Source organism: Molothrus ater, chromosome 2 (genome assembly GCF_012460135.2).
Source record: "Molothrus ater isolate BHLD 08-10-18 breed brown headed cowbird chromosome 2, BPBGC_Mater_1.1, whole genome shotgun sequence".
Lineage (NCBI taxonomy): Eukaryota > Metazoa > Chordata > Aves > Passeriformes > Icteridae > Molothrus > Molothrus ater.
The window spans coordinates 74,175,234-74,200,767 of NC_050479.2; the positions used below are offsets into that span (position 1 = coordinate 74,175,234).

The 25,534-nt window shown below is 40.7% G+C and overlaps 1 protein-coding gene across 4 annotated transcripts in view; it reads right to left on the reverse strand.

Annotated features, from left to right (window-relative positions):
• ELMOD1 (ELMO domain containing 1) overlaps positions 1-25,534 on the reverse strand; it is a 44,397-nt gene that overhangs the window by 5,747 nt on the left and 13,116 nt on the right. For 3 of the 4 annotated variants that reach the window (XM_036383376.2, XM_036383396.2, XM_036383386.2), the window contains exons 2-9: positions 23,106-23,200; positions 12,488-12,633; positions 12,313-12,341; positions 11,034-11,131; positions 5,435-5,564; positions 2,236-2,369; positions 955-1,023; positions 642-665 (exon numbers count right to left, since the gene is read on the reverse strand). In XM_036383376.2, coding sequence (XP_036239269.1) covers positions 642-665; positions 955-1,023; positions 2,236-2,369; positions 5,435-5,564; positions 11,034-11,131; positions 12,313-12,341; positions 12,488-12,633; positions 23,106-23,122 — 647 coding nt within the window. In that variant the 5' untranslated portion in view covers positions 23,123-23,200. The remainder of the gene's footprint in view (positions 1-641; positions 666-954; positions 1,024-2,235; positions 2,370-5,434; positions 5,565-11,033; positions 11,132-12,312; positions 12,342-12,487; positions 12,634-23,105; positions 23,201-25,534) is intronic. The other variant, XM_036383407.2, reaches the window with a different exon arrangement.

Sequence of the window (25,534 nt, forward strand, 5' to 3'; positions counted from 1 at the left end):
TATGTTCCAAGGGCTTTTTGTCACAGAATTACCATTAGGAACTCAACAAAAAAAACCAAGAACCCTGAGGAGATCAAAAGCTTCAGGATTTAGGTGTGAACCAGCTTTATGATATCTAACACTACTGGCAGAAGAAAAAAAAAAAAAAAGTCTTTTAAGGCAACTGATTTCTATGTAGCTGACTAAGAGGCCTCGACTCCCCAATAATTATAGAGTCTCTCATTGAAAAATTATCTACAGCACAGTTTGTGACACTTGAAGGTGCCTGATCTCTCAACAGCCACGACAATGGAGTAGCCAGATTGGAACCATCATTAGTCAAGGTAGACAGAGTATGTGACTATAAATAAAGGGGCTTTCCAGCTCTGCTAACAAATATTTGGCATAGACTACTTATGATTATCAAGTCAGTCACTTTAATGATATCAAGCAAGATATTGTGGTAGATTTGGACTTCATTTTTTATATATAAGCATGTTCATATGTACCCAGTGTTCCACCTCCCAGTTTAGGTCTAAAGGAAAGAATATGGATCTTCCAGTGTTGCAACAAAAACTTTAAGTTTATAACACACCAAATTGTAGTTTGATCTTTATTTACATGTAGTGTTTCAGAAAACTTAGAAAAAAGAAAAAAAATACCTTAGTTCCTTCTTAGTGACTTCCCTTTATTATGAAAAAACACAAACAAATTAAAATAAAGGTAAATAAAATCACAAAAATAACTTGAAATCAGAAGTGAAAACAATTAACATTAAATTTAACTACTTCTAAGATTCAGAATACAAGTTTGCCTCTTGCACCTGATCAACTTTCAGGACCAGTACTTTACAACAGACAGCATGTGGCAATATCCAAGGATATGCCCAACAAGGAGAAAAAACCCCAGCCCCCTTCCTCAAAGAGAGCCAGCAGAGTGCTCTCTCAAGTTATTGTTTCTGGTCTCAAGCATTACCTGTATTTAGGGTGAAGAGAATCAGTGAGAACTTGCTGAGCTATCTCAGTGTCCCATTCAGCAAAATACCTGCAGACATATATGTTTAGGTGAATTGTTTAAAAAGAAACAAAACCAAAAAAAGCATTTGAAGTCATATTAAGCTGTCTATACACAAATTTCTGAAGGCAGGTGCATGTGTTACACAGTATGAGTAGCATCCGATGTGTTAAACTCATTAAACTGCCACTCAGACGCCCAAATTGAAAGATTAAAGCAGCCTCCGACTCCAAGTGCACTCCTATGTGGGTTTAGTGAATGTGCATTGCCAGAGTCTCCTCTCTACCCACCCTGAGGAAAATCAGTTGTTTATGACTGGAGCATGTCGGGAGCATTTTCCTGAGCTCAGGAAAAAACAGTTCAGGCTTCTTGATCTGGCAGATTCATTAAGCAAGATAAGAGTCATCACAGAAGACTAAGAAATTAAATACATGGTAGGGATTAATTTCAAATGGAAGTTCAAAGCCAGAGTCAAGAGTCCAGATCCTCAACTGAGATTTACTAGGGAACAACATACGGACAGAGGATGATTTATGTCCTGCAATCTGTAAAAGCAGAAAATACTTATTCTTCGCCTTGTAAGGAGAAGTTATTTTACCAAATGTTTCCAAGTTATGTAACTGCATGCAGCAAATACAAGGGCTGGAGAAAATAACAGGCATTAGTCAATTCCCAAATTACAAAGCACAGCTATGGGGTTAACACCTGGTGTGCATGAGTTGGAAGAAAAAAGTGATGTAAACTCACTGCTTAATTTTGAGTATTGACAGAAATTGAAGTAGTACTCAAACTACTTAAATCTGCCATCAGTGACTGCCTATCAAGTGTTTTGCTTAAGAATTCAGCATGAAATTCCCAAAGACAGCAGCTGAGCAGTAACATAACCCTCCCACCTACATACTTCCAGGGCATTTTGTTTAAGGAGATCTAGATACTGATGAAAATATACTTTACACTTTCTTTCTGGTAGGAAGAGAGTGCTAACTCACTGTGTCACAGAGAAACTAAAAAAAGGGCTTAGCAAGTGGTATTACAAGGTTGAATTAGGAATACTGAAAGAAAGGAGACCCCTTTGAGAAACACTCCAAAAATTAGGCTAGCAAATAAATTCTTTCACTTGCTTAATATGAAGTCCCTGGTACTTTTATAAATTATTCCCACTGATTTGCTAAAATCTGTAAGTAATGCTACTTTTCATGACTTCAGACACACGTAAACCCATCTGCAGAGGAACATACTTACACCAAGTTATATAAGCCCAGGAGACCCATTCCTCTAAAGTCTGTTTTAGGATCGTCACCTTGGAAACCAATTTCACACCACTGCTTCGAAATCCGAGCTTTCAGCGGTGAATTCGGCTTCAAGCATTTCCACAACTAGGAAGATTACAGGTAAAACACAGTTAAGTTTCCACACAGTAAAGATTTTTTTTTCTCTTTTTAAACCAAGCTAAATTCTGATCATCACTGAACAGACAACTGCAGTAACATCACTGCACTGCTATCCCAGCAACCCAAACACAAAATCAAATGAAGTTCCTCAGGATGTGTGTCTGTGGGGGGAAATCCCAAACTGCTCTGAAGTATTGCAGACATTTCAGCCCTACAAGGCCCTTCTGACCTTATCACAGCTGCTCTAACATCTCACACAAAGAGCTGTTTTGCTCATGCTTTGTGCATCAAGGTGGTGTCTGCCTCCATAACCACAGAGACAGGAATGGGCTGGAATTTGGTTGTAAATCACTGACAGAGCAGCAGAGGAGCTTTGAGTCCCTGAGGCTCTGCAGCAATCTTTTCTCTGGCATCTTTTGCAAGTCTCTAGAAAGGTTATAAATCAAGAGACTTGGCTACCACAGTGTTGAGAAGCAAACTGGAGAACATTAAAAAAAAAAATCCATATAAGGATAGCACGTGCACCATCATATTTAACTAAGGGAAGAATCATTCATTGATCTCACATAAAGAAATGTCTGAAGTGATTTAACAAGCCAGATCATCAGCTGGAATAAATCCATTTAACTGCACTGGTCCAGCAACTTTAGTGCCTAAATATCACGTTGCTATGCACCTAAAAGAAGCCTCAATTGACATATGACAAATGCATACCTTTATGCACACCTCATGTGCCATATCACAAGCTCATCCTTTTTGAAGTGTATCAAGAAATCAGAATTTAGAATAAGAAAGTGTATTAATCACCAGTCATGAGTTGGTGAGTACATCCTCAAGAAAATCACTCAGACAAAGCCTACCCAAGGGAAAGAGATGTGTGCACATTTCCCAAATAAAAACAGAAATTGTTTTAATTTTAGCAACTGCATTTAAAATTAAGTGCCCTGGGAAGGTTAAAATCTTAATGATTTCAGTCTGTAACGACTGCATAAAGCATCATTGTTTAAACCAATGTTCATCCATCAACAGTAAATACAGTATTAATCATTAGTACAATCACATTAAGTTAATCTTTCTCTCATTCATTAAGTGCTCTCCTGGTAAACATGAATAAATGATAGCCATTAGGAATCTGAATTACCCATTGCAGAGATCACTTAGCAGAGTATCTAAAAGGAATGAAAACCAACCAGACTATTCTTACACAGAGAGGATTATAAAATGAATTAAACCCTTGGACATATTTTCATTTGACATTTGCAAAAGTAGAACATCTGCTGTAAACAAGTTCTAATACTTAGGTAAAACTGATACTTTTTTCAACATTTTGACTTTGCATAATGTTGCATTAACTGCACTGTTTAATCTCTCCTCAGACAAATGCCCAGTTTCCATTCTGCTTTTATGCTTGTGTAATTATGTTTTTAAAGCACTTTCATGACTACACATCATTGCTGACATGATTCTCAGGCTGGATGGTGGGGAGAGACTACAGCCAGCTCCTTGGTCCCTCTCACCTATGACCCCACCCCCAGACCCTATTTGCTCTCTGGGCAATGTAGATTCTTGTATTTAGGGAATTTAGGGATGCTTTCCTGGAGCCAAAGGCCCTTTTTAATCTGCAGTGTGGTGCTTGGTATTTTCATCAACCAACGCTGTAGGCTGCCAACCTGGATCTCTCACCTGCAAGACACAGGCTTCCTCAATGGGTAAATCCGTGTATCTCTTTAGTTAAAACTCACTCCACTCCCATAAATTTTTGCATTTGGATGCACAGGGGCAGGATTTGAACAGAAGTCCATCTGCCCAAGTCTACCTGATAGTTACAACACTCCTTCAGGGCAGCTCTGGATTTGGACCATTCCTTGGTGAGACTCCCACCTCCCATCAGTGGGCAAACCTTAAAGGCAGCTTTCCAGTCACCAACAGCAATCCTGACCATCTGAGGCATTTTTAGAAGTAGTTACTTGCATCTGACAGTGCTTGTATAATATGCCTACTGGGATTTTTGGAAGACCAAGTAATTATGGTAAAATTTCCAGAAGCTCTCACTGTAACTTGTGCAAAGCCTTGCACTGCAAGCTACAGCATGGAAGACATCTTTATCATGCTCTGGTACTGTTAAAGTCTTCAGTATTTTTTGTCTTAAATTGAAAAAGAAAATCCCCCACAACCAAACAGGTAGTATGCTTTTATAAGAACTCTGAAAATTCTCTAGGAAGGCATTTTGCTTATAGCCAATAAGCTCCCTATCACTTATTCTATGTTTCTTGGCATTTCTCTGAAGCATCTTGCAATAGCTACGGTTAAACCAGGATCAGGGCCAGGGCTTGCTATTAGGCTGTTTTCCAGACCTTTATTCTTTCCTCAATTTCTTTCTAATGTAAGAACTCTCTAGCTCTTTCTCCGCTTATGGCTTCAAGATAGAAAAATTGCTTTTATTATCTGCTCCAGTGCAAGGCTTTCCTGAAAGCATGAAGGAAGTAAAACCCAATTGTTATGGTTTTCCTGACTCTGCATGTATTATCAAAATAACAGTTTCATTTTGTTTTCGCTTGAAAATACATTTGGTAACTATAAATGTGAAAGTCATCAACTCCCACTCTTCCATTCCACACAATAAAAAATAGATGTTTTCCATTGGTATACACAGACATTGCAAAAATACATTAAATTGAAGAAATAAATTTGTAATTTGGTTAATAGAGAAAAATACCTTCTTGTGCTGGAGAAAGGTGTACTGAAGTAGGACATAAAACTACTTTTCCAGAGCTCACTGCAGATAACAGCTCTGTGCTCTAAGACCTGTGTTATCCAGTGCCTAGATATAGTCCAGCCAAGGGAAATGCATTTATCAGCCAGGGAGTGAGCTGCTTGCTTGGCAGGTGTTACACCCAGACCAGATTATAATGCTATGTAGTCTTATCTTAAAACAGGTACATGATGGAGGAAGGTGAGAACAGTTCTCAGTGTTTCAAAGAGGTTTATGAAGCAGGCTTGGGAGCTGACATGAATAAAGGATGCCCTCCAAGCACCTCTTCAGTGCCTACCTTCAGCAGCATTTCCTCATGTTGCGGATTCTCCGAATCGTACGGCTCTCGGCGCAGCTTCTCCACCTCTGCAATGAGGTTTCTGTAGCCCACAATCTGCAGCAGGCATGCCTGGAGAGACACTCCCAACCTGGGGGTGGGAAGAGCAACATATTCCACCTGAATCAGGTATAGCCATGAAACAGCACTGCTGTGTACACAGCTAATACATGATTACTGTTTCATCCATTAATTGACAGTCTAACACTTCAGTTGCACCAGGAAAATTTCCAAGAGATCAATATTACATTAAACAAGGCATTGTGAAGGGCACAGTCTCATCTAGTGCCTTCCTTAGATTATAATATTTGGGATATTTTAAAACCGTGAACAGTGATTTTTCACATTGAAATCACATTATAACTATACACAGCAGAATTGAATGCCTATAACAAGCACATTACTGAATCTTTCTCTTCATTCCAATGACAGCTTTTCAAAAAATTCCCTGGGATCAGAGATGTGAACTTGAAAAAGGCTGAGGGGGGAAAGAAAACTCAGCAAAAAGCTAAAAATAATTGTTTTGCTCCTGTGCCACTAAAGCTAGCATAAAGAAGCCAAAACCCTGAAGTAATATAGTTTCAAAGATCTGCCTCCAGGCAGATTTGGCTTTTGTCTCTTGTTAAGAATCACCATGATGGTTCTCTTTTCATTATAATGCAGATTTTTGTGTTTCCTTTTTACATTTTCTGATGCATCAAAAAAACCAAACCCAACATACATGAAATAACTACCCTCAAAAAACCCTAAATCAAATTTATAAAAAACCCACCAGAAAACTCTGCACCAAACAACAGATTTACATTAAGATTTTACAATACAAAATGTAAGTCATGCAGTATGCAGCTGCCATGCTCATAGAAATATTTGCTTATATATGGGAATAAGCCCTTTAATATTTAATAGTGTGTAAAATTATTTGAACACCTGGTATGAATTTGGAGGGCAAGCTAAGTGTGCATCCTTATTCCTCTGTGGAACACAGGCTGCACTGATTAGAAGCTGCACAGGTTCCTTGCCTTTTGTGCTTGACACACTGAAACATTTTGTTTATTCTGTAATACTCTTAAATTCTCTGAACATAAGGATTTTTCACTGCTTATCTTCTGAGGCAGGTCCTGCTTGTCTAAACTGATCTCCCTCTATGTCAAGGTGAGCTCCCTAGGACGAGGGAAAGGACGAGGATGTTTTGTACCTGAACTTTACTACGGCCTTTGACACCTCAGCATTCTGCGGGAGCTGGCTGCTTTGGTTTGGGTGGGTGCACTGTTCACTGGGTAAAAACTGTCTGTGGGTGGTAGGGAATGGAGTTACATCCAGCTGGGGGCTGGTCACTAGTGGCATTCCCCAGGGATCAGTTTGGGACCAGTCTGTTTAATGTCTTTATTGATGATCTGGATGAGGGGATCAAGCGCATTCTCAGTCAGTTTGCTGATGACACCAAGTTGGATGGAATGTTGATCTGCTGGAGGGCAGGAAGGCTCGCAGGGGAATCTGGGCTGGCTGGATCCATGGACCAAGGCCATTGTATGAGGTTCAGCAAGGCAAAGCACTGGGTCCCCCACTGCAAGAAAGGCATTGAGGGGCTGGAGTGTGTCCAGGGAAGGGCAACGGAGCTGGGGAAGGCTCTGGAGCACAAGTGCTGTGAGGAGCAGCTGAGGGAGCTGGGGGTGTTCAGCCTGGAGAAAAGGAGGCTCAGGGGGACCTCTATATAGGGGGGGACTCTCTATAACTCGCTTACAGGTAACAAGTGGTAGGAGAAGAGGAAATGGCCTCAGGTTGCCCCAGAAACAGTTTAAATTGGATAGTAGGGAGAATTTCCTTCACCAAAAGTGTTGTCAAGCCCTGAAACAGCCTGCAGGAAAGAAGCAGTGTCACCATCCCTGGAGGTATCTAAAAACATGTATATCTTTCAGATGTATGTGGCACTTATGGAAATGTATTAGTGGTGCATTTAGCAGTGCTGGGTTAACTGTTGGACTTCAGAATGTTAAACCTTTTCTAACCTAAATGATTCCACAGTTAATCTACTGAATCAGAGACATCAGCATTAGTCCATTTCTCATGCTGCAATTTTATCCCATTTGAAGCTATAACCCTTTCAGACAGAAAAGCCTCCACAGTATTTTCCATCCTTTGCTGTTTCTTTTTTGGGGTTTTTTTTGGGGCTTTTTCTTTTAACATGCTTCAGTAGCTATAGCCTCCAATTTTACAGAAAGGCTGCATTTCAAAGAAAGCTGAAAAGCCTGACAGACTATGAATTGCTGTAGAGTATCACTAAATCACAGCCATAATGTTTTTAACTTCTTTATAGTCTCGGTTTTGAGCAGCAGAACACAGGCTGTGGCAAAGCAGAGCAATTTTATATTAAAAAAATACATGTTTTTAAGATACAAGGTGCACAACACATTCAAAGTAAACCATTTTTGCACTTTATATAAAGGCAGTCAAAAGCTCCACACAATGTTATTCAGGTGAGGGGGTGGGGGTCGAATTAGATTCCTCCTTTTCCTTTTCATTATGCTTTGTTATTCTTGCCAAACATGGATGTGGGTGAAGTGCTGATGTCCCACACCTCCTCCTTGTCACCTGGTGCTGGCTATGGCTCTTCTCAGAGCCCAGGAGCAACACACCTGGGCTTGCACTCCCACTGTACTCGGCTCCAGGTGCTCCACCAGATGGAGGCAAGTCCAAAACTGGAGCAGGGGAACTAGATCATCATTAATTCCCACCCAACCCAAGCCTTCCTGTGGTTCTATGTCTGCTTCCATAGTTAGTGTAGACTGCACGTCACCACCAGGATATTCAACCTGCTTGCTCCTACTGCTAAATACACACACTTATCTGAGAGGCATTGATAAAGGAAAATTACTGTGGGATGCCTTCTCCTCTTTAGATCACAGCAGCCCACAGCTTTCAAGAACAGCCAGTGCAAGTACCCCTGGGATGCTAATTCAGCTCTGCAAAGATGCCACATTAACAAAAATGACTGCATACAGATTTGCAGAAACACATACAGTATGACACATGTCCCCTTGTCCTTATCCCAGGAAATTCCAAGTCTCTTCTATCCAACACAAGGCCAGAGCTTCTAAACAAGATCGTTTGCATACAGGTGTTTTATGTTCAAGAGAAGGCAAGGCACTGGATTTTCCTTAATCATGTCTAAAGACATAGCTGACCTGCTTTTGCTCAAATTTCTGTTGAAAACATCAGTATAAAATAAATGGCTGCATGTAAAACTTCAGTGCAGATGTCTAAAGTTTAGCAGAAATATGATTAATTTAATATAAGGACTAATTAAGTGGCAGAGTGTGTATCTACGTATGTGACCTCATCTTGCACATTTCAGGCCCCCATTCCTCACTGCTTTAAGAAGATATTTTACCAAATGGGAGGGAGTGCAATGGGAAAAGGGGATGAGAGACTCAAATGCAGTAAAATATTGAATGCAAGCATTCTAAAGACAATTAAGCATTTGTCCTGTGCTAAGCATATGAACACCAACGGGATCAAAAAAAGATAATTCAGGTGATTTTTTGCTTGGGTTATTTTTTCCCTCTGTGTGGTATTTCTAAAAAATATTACCATAGATTCACAGAATGGTTTGGGTTGGAAGGGACCTTAAAGTATGTCTAGTCCTAACCCCACTGCCATGGAAGGGACACCTTCCACTAGATCAGATTGTTCAGAGCACCACTTAACATGGCCTTAAGCCCTTCCAAGGATGGATCATCCACAACTTCTCTGGGAAACCTGTTCCAGTGCCTCACCACCCTCACTGTAAAGAATTTCCTCCTAACATCTAATCTAAGCCTACTCCCTTTCAATCTGAATCCATTCCCTCTTGTCCTGTCACTACATGCTCTCCAGCTCTCTTGTAGGGTCTCTTCATGTACTAGAAAGACCAGATCACTAAAAATGTAACCTAATGTTCAGGGTCCTGATTTCAAGAAAGGTGAAGTCATTTTCATGTCTGCTCTCTCTCTCTTCTGAAGGAGAACATTTCTTCAGAGGTCAAAAGCATGCCATGAGGGGAATCAGAAGGTGATCTCTGGTGTTATACAAAATAATAATTAATTTCTTGTTTTCTTCTGAAATCATTCTACCCAGTTGCCCAAAGGTCCAACACCAGGAAGTGAGCACTTGGATCACCCTGGTTGCTAAACATCGCAGTTCCTGATGTCCACAATCCAAGCTCTGAGCTGTGTGCATTTACATCCTGCAGTTTTTCCTCAGAGATCACCTTCTCTGATTTTACCATTGCTGGGTTTTTCGTTTTGAATTTCAGCAAACAGCATGCTGTGCAACACAAGAGTACCAGGGCTGTGATGCCTTCCTCAGATGGCAGCCTCTCAGAAAGGCCTCACATCTGTTTGAAGCAGCTGGTCTTTCATCACCCTTCCTCTGAAGAGCATGTGGGATTGCATCAGGACACATCCCTGGAAAAGCTCTGTGCTCACATCCAGAAAAAATTCACAGGGATTCTCACCTATGGGAATGAGAGGTTCTCTTTGTTTTGTTTCTCTTATTTTCTTCCTTTCTTTAATGGTTGGGTGACCATTTTTTCAATTATTGGGGCTGTGGTGGCCATCACAAGAGTTGTCTCTCAAGTTAGAGAGAGGCAGTGTATTCTATTTCCTTTATGATCAGTGAAGCCTCATTTTAACACTACCCAGTTACTGGCCTTTTTAATGGGGAGTGGGCTGGGAGGGAGATTCCTGTAATGAGACCAAAAAATTATAATTTTCCAACTTAGCTTTTGGAAGCTGTTTTGTTGTTGCAGTAAGACCTTTGGATGACCTTACCTGTTGATGCTGCTGACCAGTTAAAGAAAAGCAGCTATCAATTTATGGATGCCCATTTTTAATTATGTATACCAACTTCAAGCTTGGGAAGAGGAGTGAACCTCAGACAGATCACCTGGATAATATAGCTCTCAGCTTTGCTCCTACTGATTCCTGACCTAGATATCTTGTGCCTTAAGCTCAGAACTGAAAGGTAAGGCAACCATAAAAGTGTTATCATCACCTGCTCTTGAAATACACACTTGTAAATTTAATGGGTGCTTGTCAATCTCTTCTTACAATAATAAATATTAGTTCAATTATTACAACTTCTGTTTGGATATTTAAAGGCAGTTTCAAAATGCAAACCAGCATACATCTGTATCAGCCAAAACAAGATGGTTTCTTCCCTACTCAAAAGGCAGCATGCAGCCTTTCTAAGAAGCCATCACTGTCCCTGCCAGGGCCTGTGGTTTGGTGGTGTGTTATCCCTGGGGAAGTGACCCCCATTAAATCCATGCATCAACAATAAACTAAAACAGTATTAGATAGATAAAAGACTCAGGACTTGCTTATTAAGTCACCATTAAAAAACCATTCATTTTTACATCAGTTTTTTGACAGCAAAGCTAAAATTAGAATTTTATGCTAAGAGACAGAATTCATCTTCAACTTCTGTACCACAATAACTATAGAGAACAAATTCTCCATGGACCCAAGAATTGAGAAAATCAGTAATTCCCACTTGCTCTATAAGGAAACTATGAACTTACTGCGGATTTATATCCGGATTAATCCTTTTCAGCTCCATGATGTCATCTATCGTTTTTTCAATAGCATCAGGGTGAACATTTACTGATGTTTGCAGCCGCTAAAAAGAAGTTAAACACATATTAATTCATACAGAAGCTATTACTTAACAGAAGTTAACAGTGGTAAGTTTGATACCTGAAAGCGTCTGCATTAAGAGCCCAGAAGATCCAACTTAACCCCTGTACATATCTTTCCAAATTATTCAACCTTTCTGACTTGTTTCAGAGCACTTGCGCTGTAAGAACTCGAGTCCCTTTGCCCTTGTAGTCAGTTTATCACATTTCTGTGGTGGCTGTCAGTGAAGATGATCAAAGGCCTCAGTGCAGACCAAGAAGCAGCTACAGACCATCCACCTAACTACACTGGAACTGACAGCCTTCATTTGCCATTCCCTCTCCCAACATGCTGCAGTAATACAGCAAAACATCCTTTCCTTTCTTTCATATGTAATTGCTATTTGTAGAAATGCCCCCAGAAGTTCAGTATTCAAAAACCAAAATGCCATCTGAAAATTTTAGAGGTTGAATTTTCTTGTGCTTTGTCTCAAACTTCACGATTACTTAAATCCATGTTTTTACATAAGATTTTGTCTTTCTGTTTGTGCTAGAAATGCATTTGGAACTACTATGCTGAACTAAGAGCTAAATTACTTTATTTTTGTTAATGGTGAGGAAAGGTTTTCAATATCACTGACTCTTGTGACAGAAAATTTAAAGGCTGAAGGATGGTATTTAACATACACACAAATGCCTTAGGGAACAACTCAGGTTAGCTCAACCACTGGTACAGTAAAAGGATGAAGTGAAAGAGGCTTTTCTCCATCAAAGTATTTAAAAGGAAAAGAGGGAACAAAGTTGGGAAAGTTGCTTTCCACACAAAAACCTCTGACTTTCTTTCTAAATTTGGAAGCAACTGACTGCAGATTACAGATACTCTAGGACAGTATGAGGAATTAAACCAAGAACCCCTAAATTACAACACTTCACTCTCATGACCTCCACCATGGCAAACTGTTCCCTTGATTCCGTCATTGCCACAGTGGGCCTGTCCCTGGAACACAGGACATGCTACCCAACTTTGCAAGATCAACTGTTATGGCAGACACAAGACCCTCTTCAGTGGAAAATGTAAAATCATATCAAACCTTAAAGTGACTTTTTGGGGTGAGCAAATACCAGACTGAACAAACCAACAGCACAAGACATCATGAAAAGGTGAATAATGAGATCTTTCACTCACCTTACTTTTTGAACCTTTCAGGGATGCCTCTGTAAGGGAAATATTCAAAAGCGTCATGTCAGACAAGCATGTTTACATTGAATCAATTTATTAACTTATTTCTAGTAACAATATACAATTCTGAGCATATGCAGAAGGTTACAAAGGCATGCAGAACTAAGTGTATTGCAGTTACCTATTTTCATAGTTCTGGCAGCTCCAGGTTTGGTGTTGTAACAGATCCTTTGCAATTCACATTGACCCGTTAGTTTCCTGACCACGAACTTCAGGCAGCGCCACAAGCATTTGCAGTAGAAGTACAGGCATACCTGGACAAACATCCTGGCAAAAGAAGAAGCTTGAAAATAAGAGTCTGGAGCAGAGTTTGTTTCAACATGTTCACCACCCAAACAGAAAGTACTTCCTCACCCCAAATTCCCATTGCCTAAAGGCAACTTCAGAGCAAAAGCAGCAATTACACTATAAACATTTATGCCAGTAAATATTAAATTGGGCTTTTTAGTATTAGCCAACAAAACATCCCCCACAAAAAGCACCACAGCTAGAAGCACTGAATAAGTAAGCTCCAGAGTTTTAGAAGAGTAGTTGTCGAAAACTCTTTGTCCTCTTAACATAAAAGGCTGTATAGTTCCTACCAATGCTTTGGGGAAATAGGAGTACATGAGAAGGGAGTACAGCTCACCCTGATATAATGGATTCTGAGAATTCAGGAAGACATTACACCCTAGCTTAGTTTTGCCTCAGAAACAATCTGCTCCAAGCAGAATGCTTGGTTATCCTGACAAACTTGACATCCTGACAGCATTCATGTCATGTCCCTAAGAAGGAAAACTAAGGCAATCAAAGCTTCTCCCCTTGCAGAAGAAAAGGTGTTTAAGAACCTTTTGGTTCTTATAATATAGACTTTGCTCTTGAGGAGTGCCAGTTCTTCCCAAGAGCAGCTGTTACATAGCAGTGATGCTGCACAATTTCTCAAAGTACAGAACTGACAGTAAGCCAAGAAAGCCCTTACGTAGCTACTGCAACTAGTTTTGAGTCCCAGCAACAGAAGAAAGACTTTGACAAACTGGATGTATTTCAGTGAAGATGGTAGGGCTGGAGCACAAACTCTGTGAAGAGAGGTTGGGAGAGCTGGGCTTGTTCCATCTGAAGCAAAGATGCAGGGGGGATCTAACAGCAGCCCCCAGCGTTTATGGAAGATCTTGAAGGAAACAGAGCTGGGCTCTCAACGATCCTGCAGGGCCAGTAGACAAGGGACAACACCTCTAAGCTGAAACACAAGAGAATCAGCCTTGCAAGGAGAAGCTTTTTCGCTCAAGGACAGTCAAGTAGTGGCACAGGTTGCCCAGAAAGGCTGTGCAGTCTCCTTTGTCAGTTTTTTAATCCTTGACTGGAAGAAGCCCTGAGCAGCCCAGTCTGACCTCAGTGCTAACCCTGCTGTGAGAGGGAGGTTGAACTGGAGACCTGCTAAGGTCCCTCCCAGGCCCAACCGGGATCCTACAAAAGCCTGAAAAAGGCCGCATACATGAAAACCACTCAATTTTAAACTTGGTTATCATTACACCTGCTACAAAAGCTCATGTTGCTACCAATTACATAACGCACCCCAAACCCATATTTTAATGGGAAACAACTTATTTGGAAATAATTTATCTTTCTTGTTTCTATGGCTATGATGGCACAGATCCTGCCACATCACCCAACTATCTGTCACCCTCCTGGGATGAAGAGGATGATCCACCACATGGATCCACCCACAGCCCCTGGGTTCAGAAACACATCTCATAAAAGACAAATTGCAAAGAACTAGCAGTAGGAACATTGCCATTTGGACATGGTCCTTGGCTACAGGTGGTTCTGCTAGAACAGGGGGATGGATTAGATGGCATCTACAGGTGTCTTCCTATCTCAAACTCTCTGTGATCATATTCTGTGATTACATTATATGAAAACATCAATACAACTTTGATATGCGAGCTTGCCAATAAATATTCACAAATAATTTGGTCCATTATGGTCTAAGTCTGTGTGTATGCATATTCATCATTAGCCCATTATTTTCTGTTGTTGATGCTTTCAAAGGACAGTTATTTCTTAGGAGACTCTATTATCCTTTTCAATGGACTGCAGTGATTATTTCAAAACACTGAATTCCAGATACTCAAATCAGTTATAAATATGCATGTGTGTGTATGTAAAGCTTGAAGAGCTCCATGACTTCCTAAAAACTTCCTGAAGGGCATGGTGTAGAAGGATGTTCAAGGAAGGGAAGATGAATTAAGGTGTGTTAAGGCCCACACAGGAGTTTAATCTGCTTTATGTTGGCTTCAGCTTTGAAGGGGGATTAAGCTATGGGAACTAAAGACATTTTATATCTAAATGGAAAGCATCCACACAAGTATTTAAAATGCTTTAAAAGCATCCAATTTATCTTTAGACTTTCAGTTAATTCACTTAGAACTCCCAAATGCCTGCATGCAGAAAACCTCCTTGGTTTTATTCAACAGGAAGCCTCTATTTTAGAAACAAATTGATACCTAAAGAATGAGGAATCAGTCCCATTATGGAACCAAGTTTTAGACAAGAAAAAAGTTTCAGGAGCTGACATCAAAGTATTTGGGTATTCCCTCATCCCTGACTCAAGATATGGCAGAATACACTACTGTGAGGAGTTAATTTGTGCTTCACAGCAGGTTATCACCTTCAGTATTAAGAACATCACCAGGTACCAGGAGGCAAGGCCATCACCAGGCAAGCAGCCATTCTTTAAGTTTCCAACAGTCAGAAGTAGAATAACAGAACCAACACAGAAGGATTTGGGCTGGAAGGGATCTCAAAGATCATCTTGCTCCAAATCCCCCTTCCATGGGCAAGGACACCTTCCACAAGACCAAGAAGAGGAATTCAAATATAACCTACCGCTATTCTTTAGTTTCATCAGCACAACTCATCTCTGTAGCTGGGCTAAAAGCACAGGAAAACACCAAATCTGAAGGCCGAATATGGTAAAACAGAGTCCTGAATTTTCATCATATATTTGTAGTAGAAATTAGAGTTGCTTTCTTTTGGTCTGCTTTGTTTCCAAATGTTAGGTCTCTTTTAGAGCAAAAAAAATACAGAGAGATCATTTATATGGAAGATGGAAAGACTCATTTAACTTCATGTTTACAGTCGATGTAAGATTTCCTTCTCATGAGCAAGATAGCTCCTGTAAAGACAGATGTGCTTTAAGAAAGTTAATGCCTATACTTTGTTGCCTCCAATGCTAAAACATGACAATGCATTTCATTAAAAGTGTTCTGTGTACTATATTGTGGATAATTGAATACTGTGTGTTGTGGATAAGTTTGGGGACTTAGAAGTGGGAAGGTATCAGGTCCATTTGAATTACATATTTTTGCCTTAGGCTTAATGACAGATCTGCAAATTGAAGGAAAAACTCCAAATGGGATAGAGCTGTGACCACATAATTGCAACCACTTTCTCCACCAAAGTTCTGCTTTGGCTGTGGTTTGCACAAAGACTACTAAAAAAGCATCTACTAAAACCAAGACACTACAGCACACAAACGCTACCTCTGTGATTCACTAAAATATACTTAGCAGCTATTACTAATAAACCAAACACACACTAATTTTGACTAGGTAACTTATATAGAAGAAAGTCAATCTTTGTGGGTACCTTCAGTTTTTTACCACTCATCCATCTCAAGTTTACAGTAGTTGAAACCTTCCATTTGTAACATGAAAGACAAAAAGTATCACAAGCTGTTTATAAAAGGGAATTCTTGCTTGCAGAAATCCTGTAATAAAGTGATTATGCAAGGCAGGTTTTATGTTAGCCCCTATGCACTGTAAAACAAAACAGCATATCATGTTCATGTTTTGCTGCCCCCAAAGGCACAGCCATGTGCTTCGACTGTGGCACAGTGGCATTAATTTCTGGCTTGTTTTAGAGTTAAATTCCAAACCTCCTCTCTGCTCAATACCCTCTGTGCTCTGGGGTTTTTTTTGGTTTTTTTTGCTTGTTTTTGTTTTTTTTGGGTTTTTTTGTTTGTTTGTTTGTTTGTTTTTTCTTTAGTTTGTTATTCTTTGTTTGTTTTGTGGGGTTTTTTTCCCCACCTGCTTGCCTTTGCAAGTTTCTCAGCACAGAAAATAGTTCATGTGGTCATGTACAGGATTATTTCAGATCCTCAGAGGAGAGGTCTAAGAACAGAAGTATGACAGAAATGAAGTTGTTCCTCAGGGACTCGCACTTTTTCCTATTTCAATCCAAGTTCCTTTCCCCTCCTGTATTCCAAGCAGCTGTATAGACCTGCATATTTGGGTTTATACATGCATTAAAACAGTTCATATGAACATTTATTCAAGCAAAATAAAGAAAAAACTGCATAATAAGATATCAAATCAACATTCAGTTCCCTTGCCAAGGATGGTGCATGACAAAACCAATCAAGCAACCAATCTCTATCAGCAATAATTGGGCTCAAGAGATTCTGGAGTGCTCTCTTCCATGACAAAGAAGACAAAGAAAGGGGTTTCTACAATTTCTCACATCTTTGCAAGACAGGGGGAAATGTAGAGCCAAAGCCAGCACAGAGTAAGAGTACTGCTGCAGCAGAGACAGTGCTTCTATTTTCCACAGCATGTGCTGCTTTGCCTGGGGAATGAAAGCACGTGGCAGCAACCAGCCAAAAGCACTGAGCATATTGCTTCCCACCCCAGCACTGCATAGGGAAGGATTTAAGTGGTTTTCAACAAGGGATTTCCAGGTTTGCCCTCGACTAGCCTAGCTGATGCTGGGACAGTGTGATTAAAATGAGAAATGCAATGGCTGTTAGAATTTACATCTCTCTCCAATGACAGTATGACATCACATTTTCATGAAATCTGGCTTTTTATTTAAAGGTGAATACCTCTAGGAGATAAGCACAGCCTTCTCCATGATAAAATGTCAGAAGCAAAATTATGCAAAACTTTCCAAAGTTGCCTAATATTTCTGTGAAGCTCCTTCCTATGTAATCCATTCAGCTAAATATCAAGATGTACGTCTGATGCAACATGAAGTACTTCCTGAAGGGAAGTAGAGATTAATTACTGTGCATGAAACTAATGAAAGTGTTTATTCCCTCCTTCAGTTATTTGAGAACCTCAGTATTTTCAGAGCTAGTAACAAACATAGGTATTCTGGGTAAAATAAAAGCTTCACCTAGATACTCAATGCTACTTACTGGACTTCAACCTGGGGCGAAAGCAAGCAAACTCCTGAAACAAGAAAAAAACCAAACCAAACCAAACCAAACCAAAACCAAAGAAAACCACGCAAACAAACAAAAAACCCCAAACAAACCAAAATGCCCAGCCCTACCAAAAAAAAAAAAACAACCCAAACAAAAAACAAATCCAAAACCTAAAACCCTAGATCCAAATCTAAAACAAAATACCCCTCATCCTCTCCCCCAAAGCAATTGTTTAAAATAATGAAATAAAAGTCACTGAGCATACTTACATATCATTTTCTTTTCTGTGTGCGTGTTTTAGGCCCTATGGATTCTGAAGACTTTTACACAACTATTTTTTCCTGAAGAACATACTAATCTCAGATAAGACTGCATTACATATCAGTATTTCCTTTCTGAGAATTCTAATTACTGTTTGTGAAGTCAAGGACACACTAGTCATAGCTGATCAGCTGTCCAATGGGTGAGTAAGCAAGTGCTACAACCCTGGTAGGAGCTCATTAACTTGACTATCTTTGGTTTATGTGCATAGTTTACAGTGTGCATACAAGGTCAACCAAGAAGTGAGGTACCAATCACCATTTCTGCCATAGGCAGACCGGCTACTACCTCCTTTAAAACACAAGAAATTGCTTTCATTCTGTGCCTTTGCAGACATGACAACTGAAATCCACCTTATCTCCCCATTTAGACATAGGAGCAACTCACTGTAGCAGCTAAGGAAGACATATGAATAGTTTTTAACAGCAGCTTTCCACACATTCACTGCTCTTGCTGTTTGCTGATTTGATTTTCATTTTATCTGATGACTCCAGTACACTTAAAATCTGCTAGGGCTTACAGTTTGCTTTGCAGTAGAGCAAGAGATGTAAGATTTCTAGGATTTACTGAAAAAAACCTGTCTACTACAGTTGGTTCTCCAAGTTGTTATTATTTCAGATGTTTAAGATAAATTACAGTCAAAGTAGAAGTGTTGATGATGGACTTCTCAGAGCCCCTTTACAACAAAATGAGAAAGCCCTGGAAGATTAAGTATTTAACAGAGAAATAGTTTTATTTTTTCATAAGTAATATTTCAGATGTCAGAAATAATTCATATCAGACAAGCTGAAAAAGAAAAGACCAACTATTTTCATTTGGACATTGCCTTGAACTGGAAATATGAACATAAGAGTCTAAATTCAGAGATTTAGGGTTACTCCAGCTACTGGACTGTTTAATAGACAGACTCTTTCTCCAACCAAGTTGTGTGGGAGTGATGATCTACTACAGGTAGAAAGGCTCTGCAGAGGGATCTGGACAGGCAGGATCTCAGGGCCAGGGCCAATTGCATGATGTTCAACAAGGCCAAGTGCCAGGTCTTGCACTGGGGTCACAACAGCCCCAGGCAGCGCTGCAGGCTGGGGGCAGTGGCTGGGAAGCTGCCCAGAGGAAAAGGACCTGGGGGTGCTGGTCAACAGCAGCTGAACACAATCCAGAGTGTGCCCAGGTGGCCAAGAAGGCCGATGGCATCCTGGCCTGGATCAGCCAGGTGTGGCCAGCAGGAGCAGGGCAGTGACCGTCCCCCTGTAGCCAGCACTGCTGAGGCCACAGCTCCAATGCTGTGCTCAGTTCTGGGCCCCTCAGTGCAAGAGAGACATTGAGGGGCTGGAGCGTGTCCAGGAAAGGGCAACGGAGCTGGGGAAGGCTCTGGAGCACAAGTGCTGTGAGGAGCAGCTGAAGGAGCTGGGGGTGTTCAGCCTGGAGAAAAGGAGGCTCAGGGGGACCTCACCACTCTCTGCAGCTGCCTGACAGGAGGGTGCAGCCAGGTCAAGGTAATTCTCTTCTCCCAGCACAAGAGAAAACAGCTTCATTTTGTGCCAGGAAAGGTTTAGATTGAAAATCATTAAAAATTTCTTCACAAAAATAATTGTCAAGCATTGAAACAGACTTCCCAGGGAGGTGGTGAAATCGCCATCACTGGAGATACTTCAAGGAAACATAGATGTGGCATTCAGGTGACATGGTTTAGCGGTACAGTTGACTATGCTGAGCTAATGCTTGGATTGGATGATCTTAAAAGGCTCTAAGAAATTCTATGATTCTAAAGAAGTGGAACAGGTTTTTCAGAGAGGCTGCAGAGTCTCCATCCTTAGAGGTGCTCAAAATGTGTCTGGATGCAGCCCTGAGCAACCTGTTATAGGTGACCCTGCTCTGAGCAGTGGGAAAGGACTTGATGATTTCCAGAGCTGTCTTTCAACCTCACTAAACAACAAGCTGGATCTGAAATCCACTCTTTGAAGTCCTCCTTGGGTCTCCAGGTGAGTATCTGCTGCATGAAGTTGCTAGAGGTAAAATACTGTCACCACTTAGAAAGCAAAGTCAAGATTATCATAACTTCAGAGATGAAAGTCCTATTCCTCTTGACTGTTTTATGGCAACTTCCACATTGCAATCAACAAAATGACTTGCAGTTTGTGCAGAATAAAGTCATTGGTTTTAACCACAGAGATAATCTATGCCATCAGCATCAGCTATTCTGATGTCTGTCCCACGTTGTGCAACAAGGAAAACACTGTGCCACTGAGCAGTCCCCACAATCAGAATTCCACATTTCAACCCTGCATTGATCTTCACAAACAGCTAAGGATGATTTAAGCTCCCAGGTGGTGCTGCTATTGGTTACAGACAAACATGGGGACACAATATATATTGAACTTCTTTTCCAAACCATTTCCAAGCTGGAAGGCTTAATAACCTTGTCTTGCCCATATATGTCCCTGCAGTTCCACACTTCACTTATTCCCCATCACACAAACCTGCAACTGCAGGTTGCAACACATAGAGCAGAACTCATTATGCCCAGTAAGTGCTTCCCTTGGAGGGTTTTTCTTCCTAGTCTCTCTGGATTTCTTCTACATTTACAGAAAACGGGGAGGGTAGTTCTCTTATCAGTTCATGTCAAAGGTTTAACATAATATAAAAAAATCCAGATGCTTGTAAGTAAATAGAAATAGCTTTCCTATTTCAACACTGTGTTCATATTTTTGGTGCTCTGTACTCTCCTCTGCCCCATCCCTTAATCCAACTTTCTGTTCAGCATTTGGAATACTGGATTTTCCATAACAAAGTCCTAGACTGTCCTGTTTAGTTAGACAACTGTTTTTCAGAAGATCTACCTTGACTACTTAAGAGAATCTAACACCATTGAGACCTTTCAAGTCTTTTAGGATTCACTGACTTCAGGAAAAACATGAAGAGAAGTAGAAGGTAGCTTCTCCATGACAGCCTCAGGAACCCACATATTCAAAACAGCTCTCTTTCTCCAACATGGAGAAAATCATCAAGGGGCCAGTAAGAGTAAAGGTGAGATGAGCAGAACAGATAGTTTAACTGGCTGGGCAGGGGGAGGGGAAAAGCCATGAGGCCGAGAGAGGTAGGCCTGAGCCCGGGGGTGGAAGGGTGGAAGAGAGAGAGAGAGGGAGACACCGGGAGCCATCGGACAGCCCCCCCTGAGAGACACAGAGAGAGAGAGAGAGAGAGAGACACCAGGAGCCATCGAGCAGCCCCCCCCCGAGAGACAGAGAGAGAGAGAGAAAGAGAGCCGGTGCCTGGGACTGTAACCTTGAAACTGGATAAACATGGGCCTGTGCTTGCATGGCTGGGAAGGAGATGAAGGGGGGGGGGAGTGCAGCCGGCCGCTTGTAGGAGCTTTTAACCCCTTTTCGGACAATGAAAACTTTACAGAACATTAACCTTTCCTAGAAGAGAGATAGAGTGGAAGATGAGGAAGGAAATGTGCAAGTGTGAGAGAGGTCTGGGCGAGTGAGAGATGTTGGAAGAATAGAGAAGAATCTTAGTGGGAAGAGATGATGGAGTGGCTTTTGCTGGACTCTTTGTGTAGCCATGGACAGAACCATGTTCCTTGTGATACAGAGACTGCATTCTAGGGGGAGGCAATGCCTCAGGACCAAGAGGGTTCAGTGTGGGTACCCCTCGGCCCCAGGGGGTGAAAAATATGGGGGGGACAGATGTCCCAAAGTTGAGACTGTGCCTTTTTGGAGTGGGACGAAGCATCCTTAAAAGTCGACCCTAGAAGCAGCTCTGGTCCGTGTTCAGTGGTGAGAGCGCTGGACATGAAAGGAAGAGGTCACCACTGGCACAAGAAGGACTCCTTCTCCTCTTGATGGACTGAGGATTGAGTTTTCTGAAGGGTGGTGCCAGACCGAGAGTCGATGATTTGGGGGATGTATTGTATTGGGAATTTGGTGGGGAGGAGGAGGAGATGTATTTGTGAAGTTTTCATTTTCCTTGCGTGGTTTTTTTTTTCCCTCCCTTTCCCTTGTCGTTTAGTTAATAATTTTTTTTTCCTAAGTAGGAGCCTGCTTTGCTTATTCCTGGTCACATCTCACAGCAGAAACCAGGGAGAGAGTATTCTCATGGGGGCACTAGCATTGTCCCAGTGTCAAACCATGACAAAATGGAATTGGTGGAAGATTTGTGACCACCCAAGACCTGGGCCACAGAGCTGCAAGGGTCAATTCTTTCCCTCCTGGCTGGTGCCTATCAGGTGCTGAGCACACTAATGTTTAAATTAAGGCTCAATTCAGCCTTGGCTGTGTTTTGTGGATGTTAGCAAACAAATAATTGCTTTATACTTTCAATCTTTCTATGTCCTTCTTACAGACCGCTTTTTGCAGCTGGTTCAAGATGAGGAAGCTGGCCCAAACACTCCACAGAAATGCTTTAGCTATGTCTGTCTTGGCAGCAAAATCATTACAGATGATCAGCCTAGAGGTAATGGTGCTGATATCCATAGTGTGTAAGCTTCTTTGCTATAAACAGTCTAAAAAGGGAGAAAAATATAGTGACAGATGCTCTATACAGAAGCATATGTTTAGTCCTCTTGAAAAGGTTCCTCCCATACAGAGAGAATATGATTTCTTTGGTTTATACACAAATGAGCTCTTGATCTGTATTAGTTTTGAGAAGTGCTCAACTCCCTCCACTGACTACAGAACAAAAACAACATGGGCTTTCTGCACCTACTTCTGTTGTCTGCAAGTCCCCCATTCTATAATTAGTTTATAGAGGAGCAACTGCAAGTCATATGTGGGAGCAAGTAATTGACATTTCTCCTACAAACTGGGCATGATCAGCTTCAAAAACACTTGCACATCTTCAGCAAGCATCTCTGCTTTCACAAACAACACTCCAAAAAATCCAGACAGTGGACAAGAGCAGGAAGGAAAAAACCTGACATTTTCCAAGCACTGTTCTATGCTATTATTTTTTCTCTTTTCCCCTGACATATCAGGCACTACTGATTTGAAACATCACTGTTCCAATCCCACAAGGCAGTTCCCACATTCTTTGCTTCTATAAAGAACAGCAAAAGAAAATTTAAATTAAAATAGCTTTAATTAAATAGTGAAATCTAGGTGAACAGAAAGCAGTCTAGTATAATCTAGTTTACACCTTCTGTAATACTTGTAACAATTAAACCATTTAGCTCACTGCAGCATAAAAGTAATTGGAATAATTCAAAACTTTTGAGAAAATACAGAACAGTTACCTCAGGAAGTGTTTCATGGTGATGGTTTGGTCTGTGCTGCTAGAGCCGGAATATATTGATCACTGATGACCTCTTCTTCACAGGGGATATTAGTGCTGTAGAAATAGAATTGAGACTTTCTTACAGACAGAAAAAAAAAAGGGATACTTCAGTTTTTTAAAATTGCTCTTGAAACAAACATCTATGGAAATACAAGGGAAATATATTAAGAAAAATTCTCATGTCAATAAAAACAAAATCAAAAATCATAAGGTGTTCACACTTCAGCTGAGCACATACTTTGACCAGACTATGCTACCCATGTCTTTTTTTAGAGAAGTAAAAATCTTGAATGAGAAGACAGAAATGAGTGATAAAGCTTGAAGAATTACCTAGACATTTTCAAATGCTTCTTGTGTTCTTCAAACACCTGTCTGGTTCAACTCCCAAGCAGCAGCTTCAAGAGACACTCAGTTCATTCTGCTGTTGGAAGTCTTCTCTTCACCAGAATTTGCATAATACATATAATAGAATAATAAAATATACTGAGTTGGATCAACAAGGATTATCAGGTCCAACTCCTGATCCTGTGCAGAGCACCCCAAGAGTCACACCACGTGCCTGAGAGCATTGCCCAAACACTTCTTGAATTCAGAGTTCCTATAATACACTTGACCTTGTATTATAGGAACTTCTTGACAGAGTTCCTATAATACAGGCTGCCCACTGGTTCTGTGACCTTGTGTCCTATGGTTAATGCCCATTATAATTACCACATAGTTCCAGCAGAGGACAACAGGAAGAATGAATGAAGAGACTTCATAAAGAGACTATATAAATATAACCCTGCCTGTGTACTGCAGACTCTCCCCAGTCATCATCTCTTTACTTTAAGTTTCTAAAATTAAGTATTCATATACAAGTGATACTTGACTAAAAGATGCAGACTTCTCAAATTACTGTACTTCATGTCCCGTAAAAGGCAGTAAAACATTTTTACTTGCTGCCAGAAAAACGGGACACTGTTACACAGGGGCAACTGCTATCGGGACAACTTAATCCAACACTTAGAGGGAACAAGATCATGGTTTCAAACTCTGTACTGGTACAAACCACACACAAAGGCCTGAATGAAAGTTCTGTTGTTAAAAATCATTTAAGAGCCCATTCTTCCTTAGCACTGCATGCTGAAAAGTACTGAAGGCCTTAAGAAATCTGACCTCTTTTGTCACAAATTTAGAAATCTAGAGAACTTAAACCTATTTTCTTCTGCAAGACCTATCAGCAATGATGGGATAAAAATCTTCTTGCCCTACCATGTTCTCATATTCTTTCCTCTGTGTAACTTGCAAGTTTTATATTGTGCTATTGCCTGCTGACAGGAACAGAACAAGTATTTAAGTTCAGAAAAATACAGCTATCTTGTTGGATTATATCACATACAGCTTGCTAAAATATATAATCCCTGAACTGTGAAAGCTTCTTTCATTTATATTGTTTTGACTGGCTGAATCATGTTGCTGTCCCCTGAATACAGCTGTAATTGGTGCTGGCTGCAGTGACACCTGCTTGCAAGGGCAGAGAGATGCTAACTCTGGTTCATTAATGAACACAAGAGGCAGGCTCCAAACACTTCCTGCGACAGCTTTTGATAGGTCTTCTATGGCAGTGAGCACAGGAGATAGGCAAAAACTGGAGGGGATGTAACCTGCTCCCCTTCTCCAGTCTAATAATTTGCTGTTTAAAAGATATCGTTTGTGAAAGATTCTCACAGCTGAGTCTCAGCATTTTAACATCAACTTGAACAAAGGAAGCTCCACCACAAAATTTGACCCATAAGGGCATCAGTGCAAGGAACACACCAGAAGTGCCAGAAGCTGTCAAATCAACCCCCTCTAAAAGTGCATGCGACTCTCAGTCTCTGAGGTCAGCTCCTTCTTGATTCTGACCAAGGTCCTTGCTGAAAATTATGCCGCTTCATTATTACTGCTTTAAAGTGAAGAGAAATTCCACTTGTCCCAAATCCAGAAATGGCTCAGACAAGCATTGCATGGTAGGAGCTTCAAGATACTGTCTCTTCAAGAATAGTTACCAGCTCCAGCCAATCATAAATTACAAATCTGTTCTCAATGCTCATTAAAAATTAGAGCATCATTGTAGCTGTCCAGAGACCACTGAAAGAAAGGCAGTTGACTGAAAAAAAGAAATAAAAGAAAAACTAAATGACACAACAAGCATGACAAGTGGTTAAAAGTGCCTATTTTGGGTGTCTTCAAAAGCCCACACTTGAAATTACAAGAATAAATTTTCCTTGCTCTCTCCTTTTTTATTAAAATGTGTGTGGGGAAGTCTACAGAAAGAAATTTTACAGCTGAAGACCTGATGCCATAGAAGTCAATATCAAAGCCCTTCAGCATGGAGAGAGAGTTCATGTGCAAGTTCAACAGCCA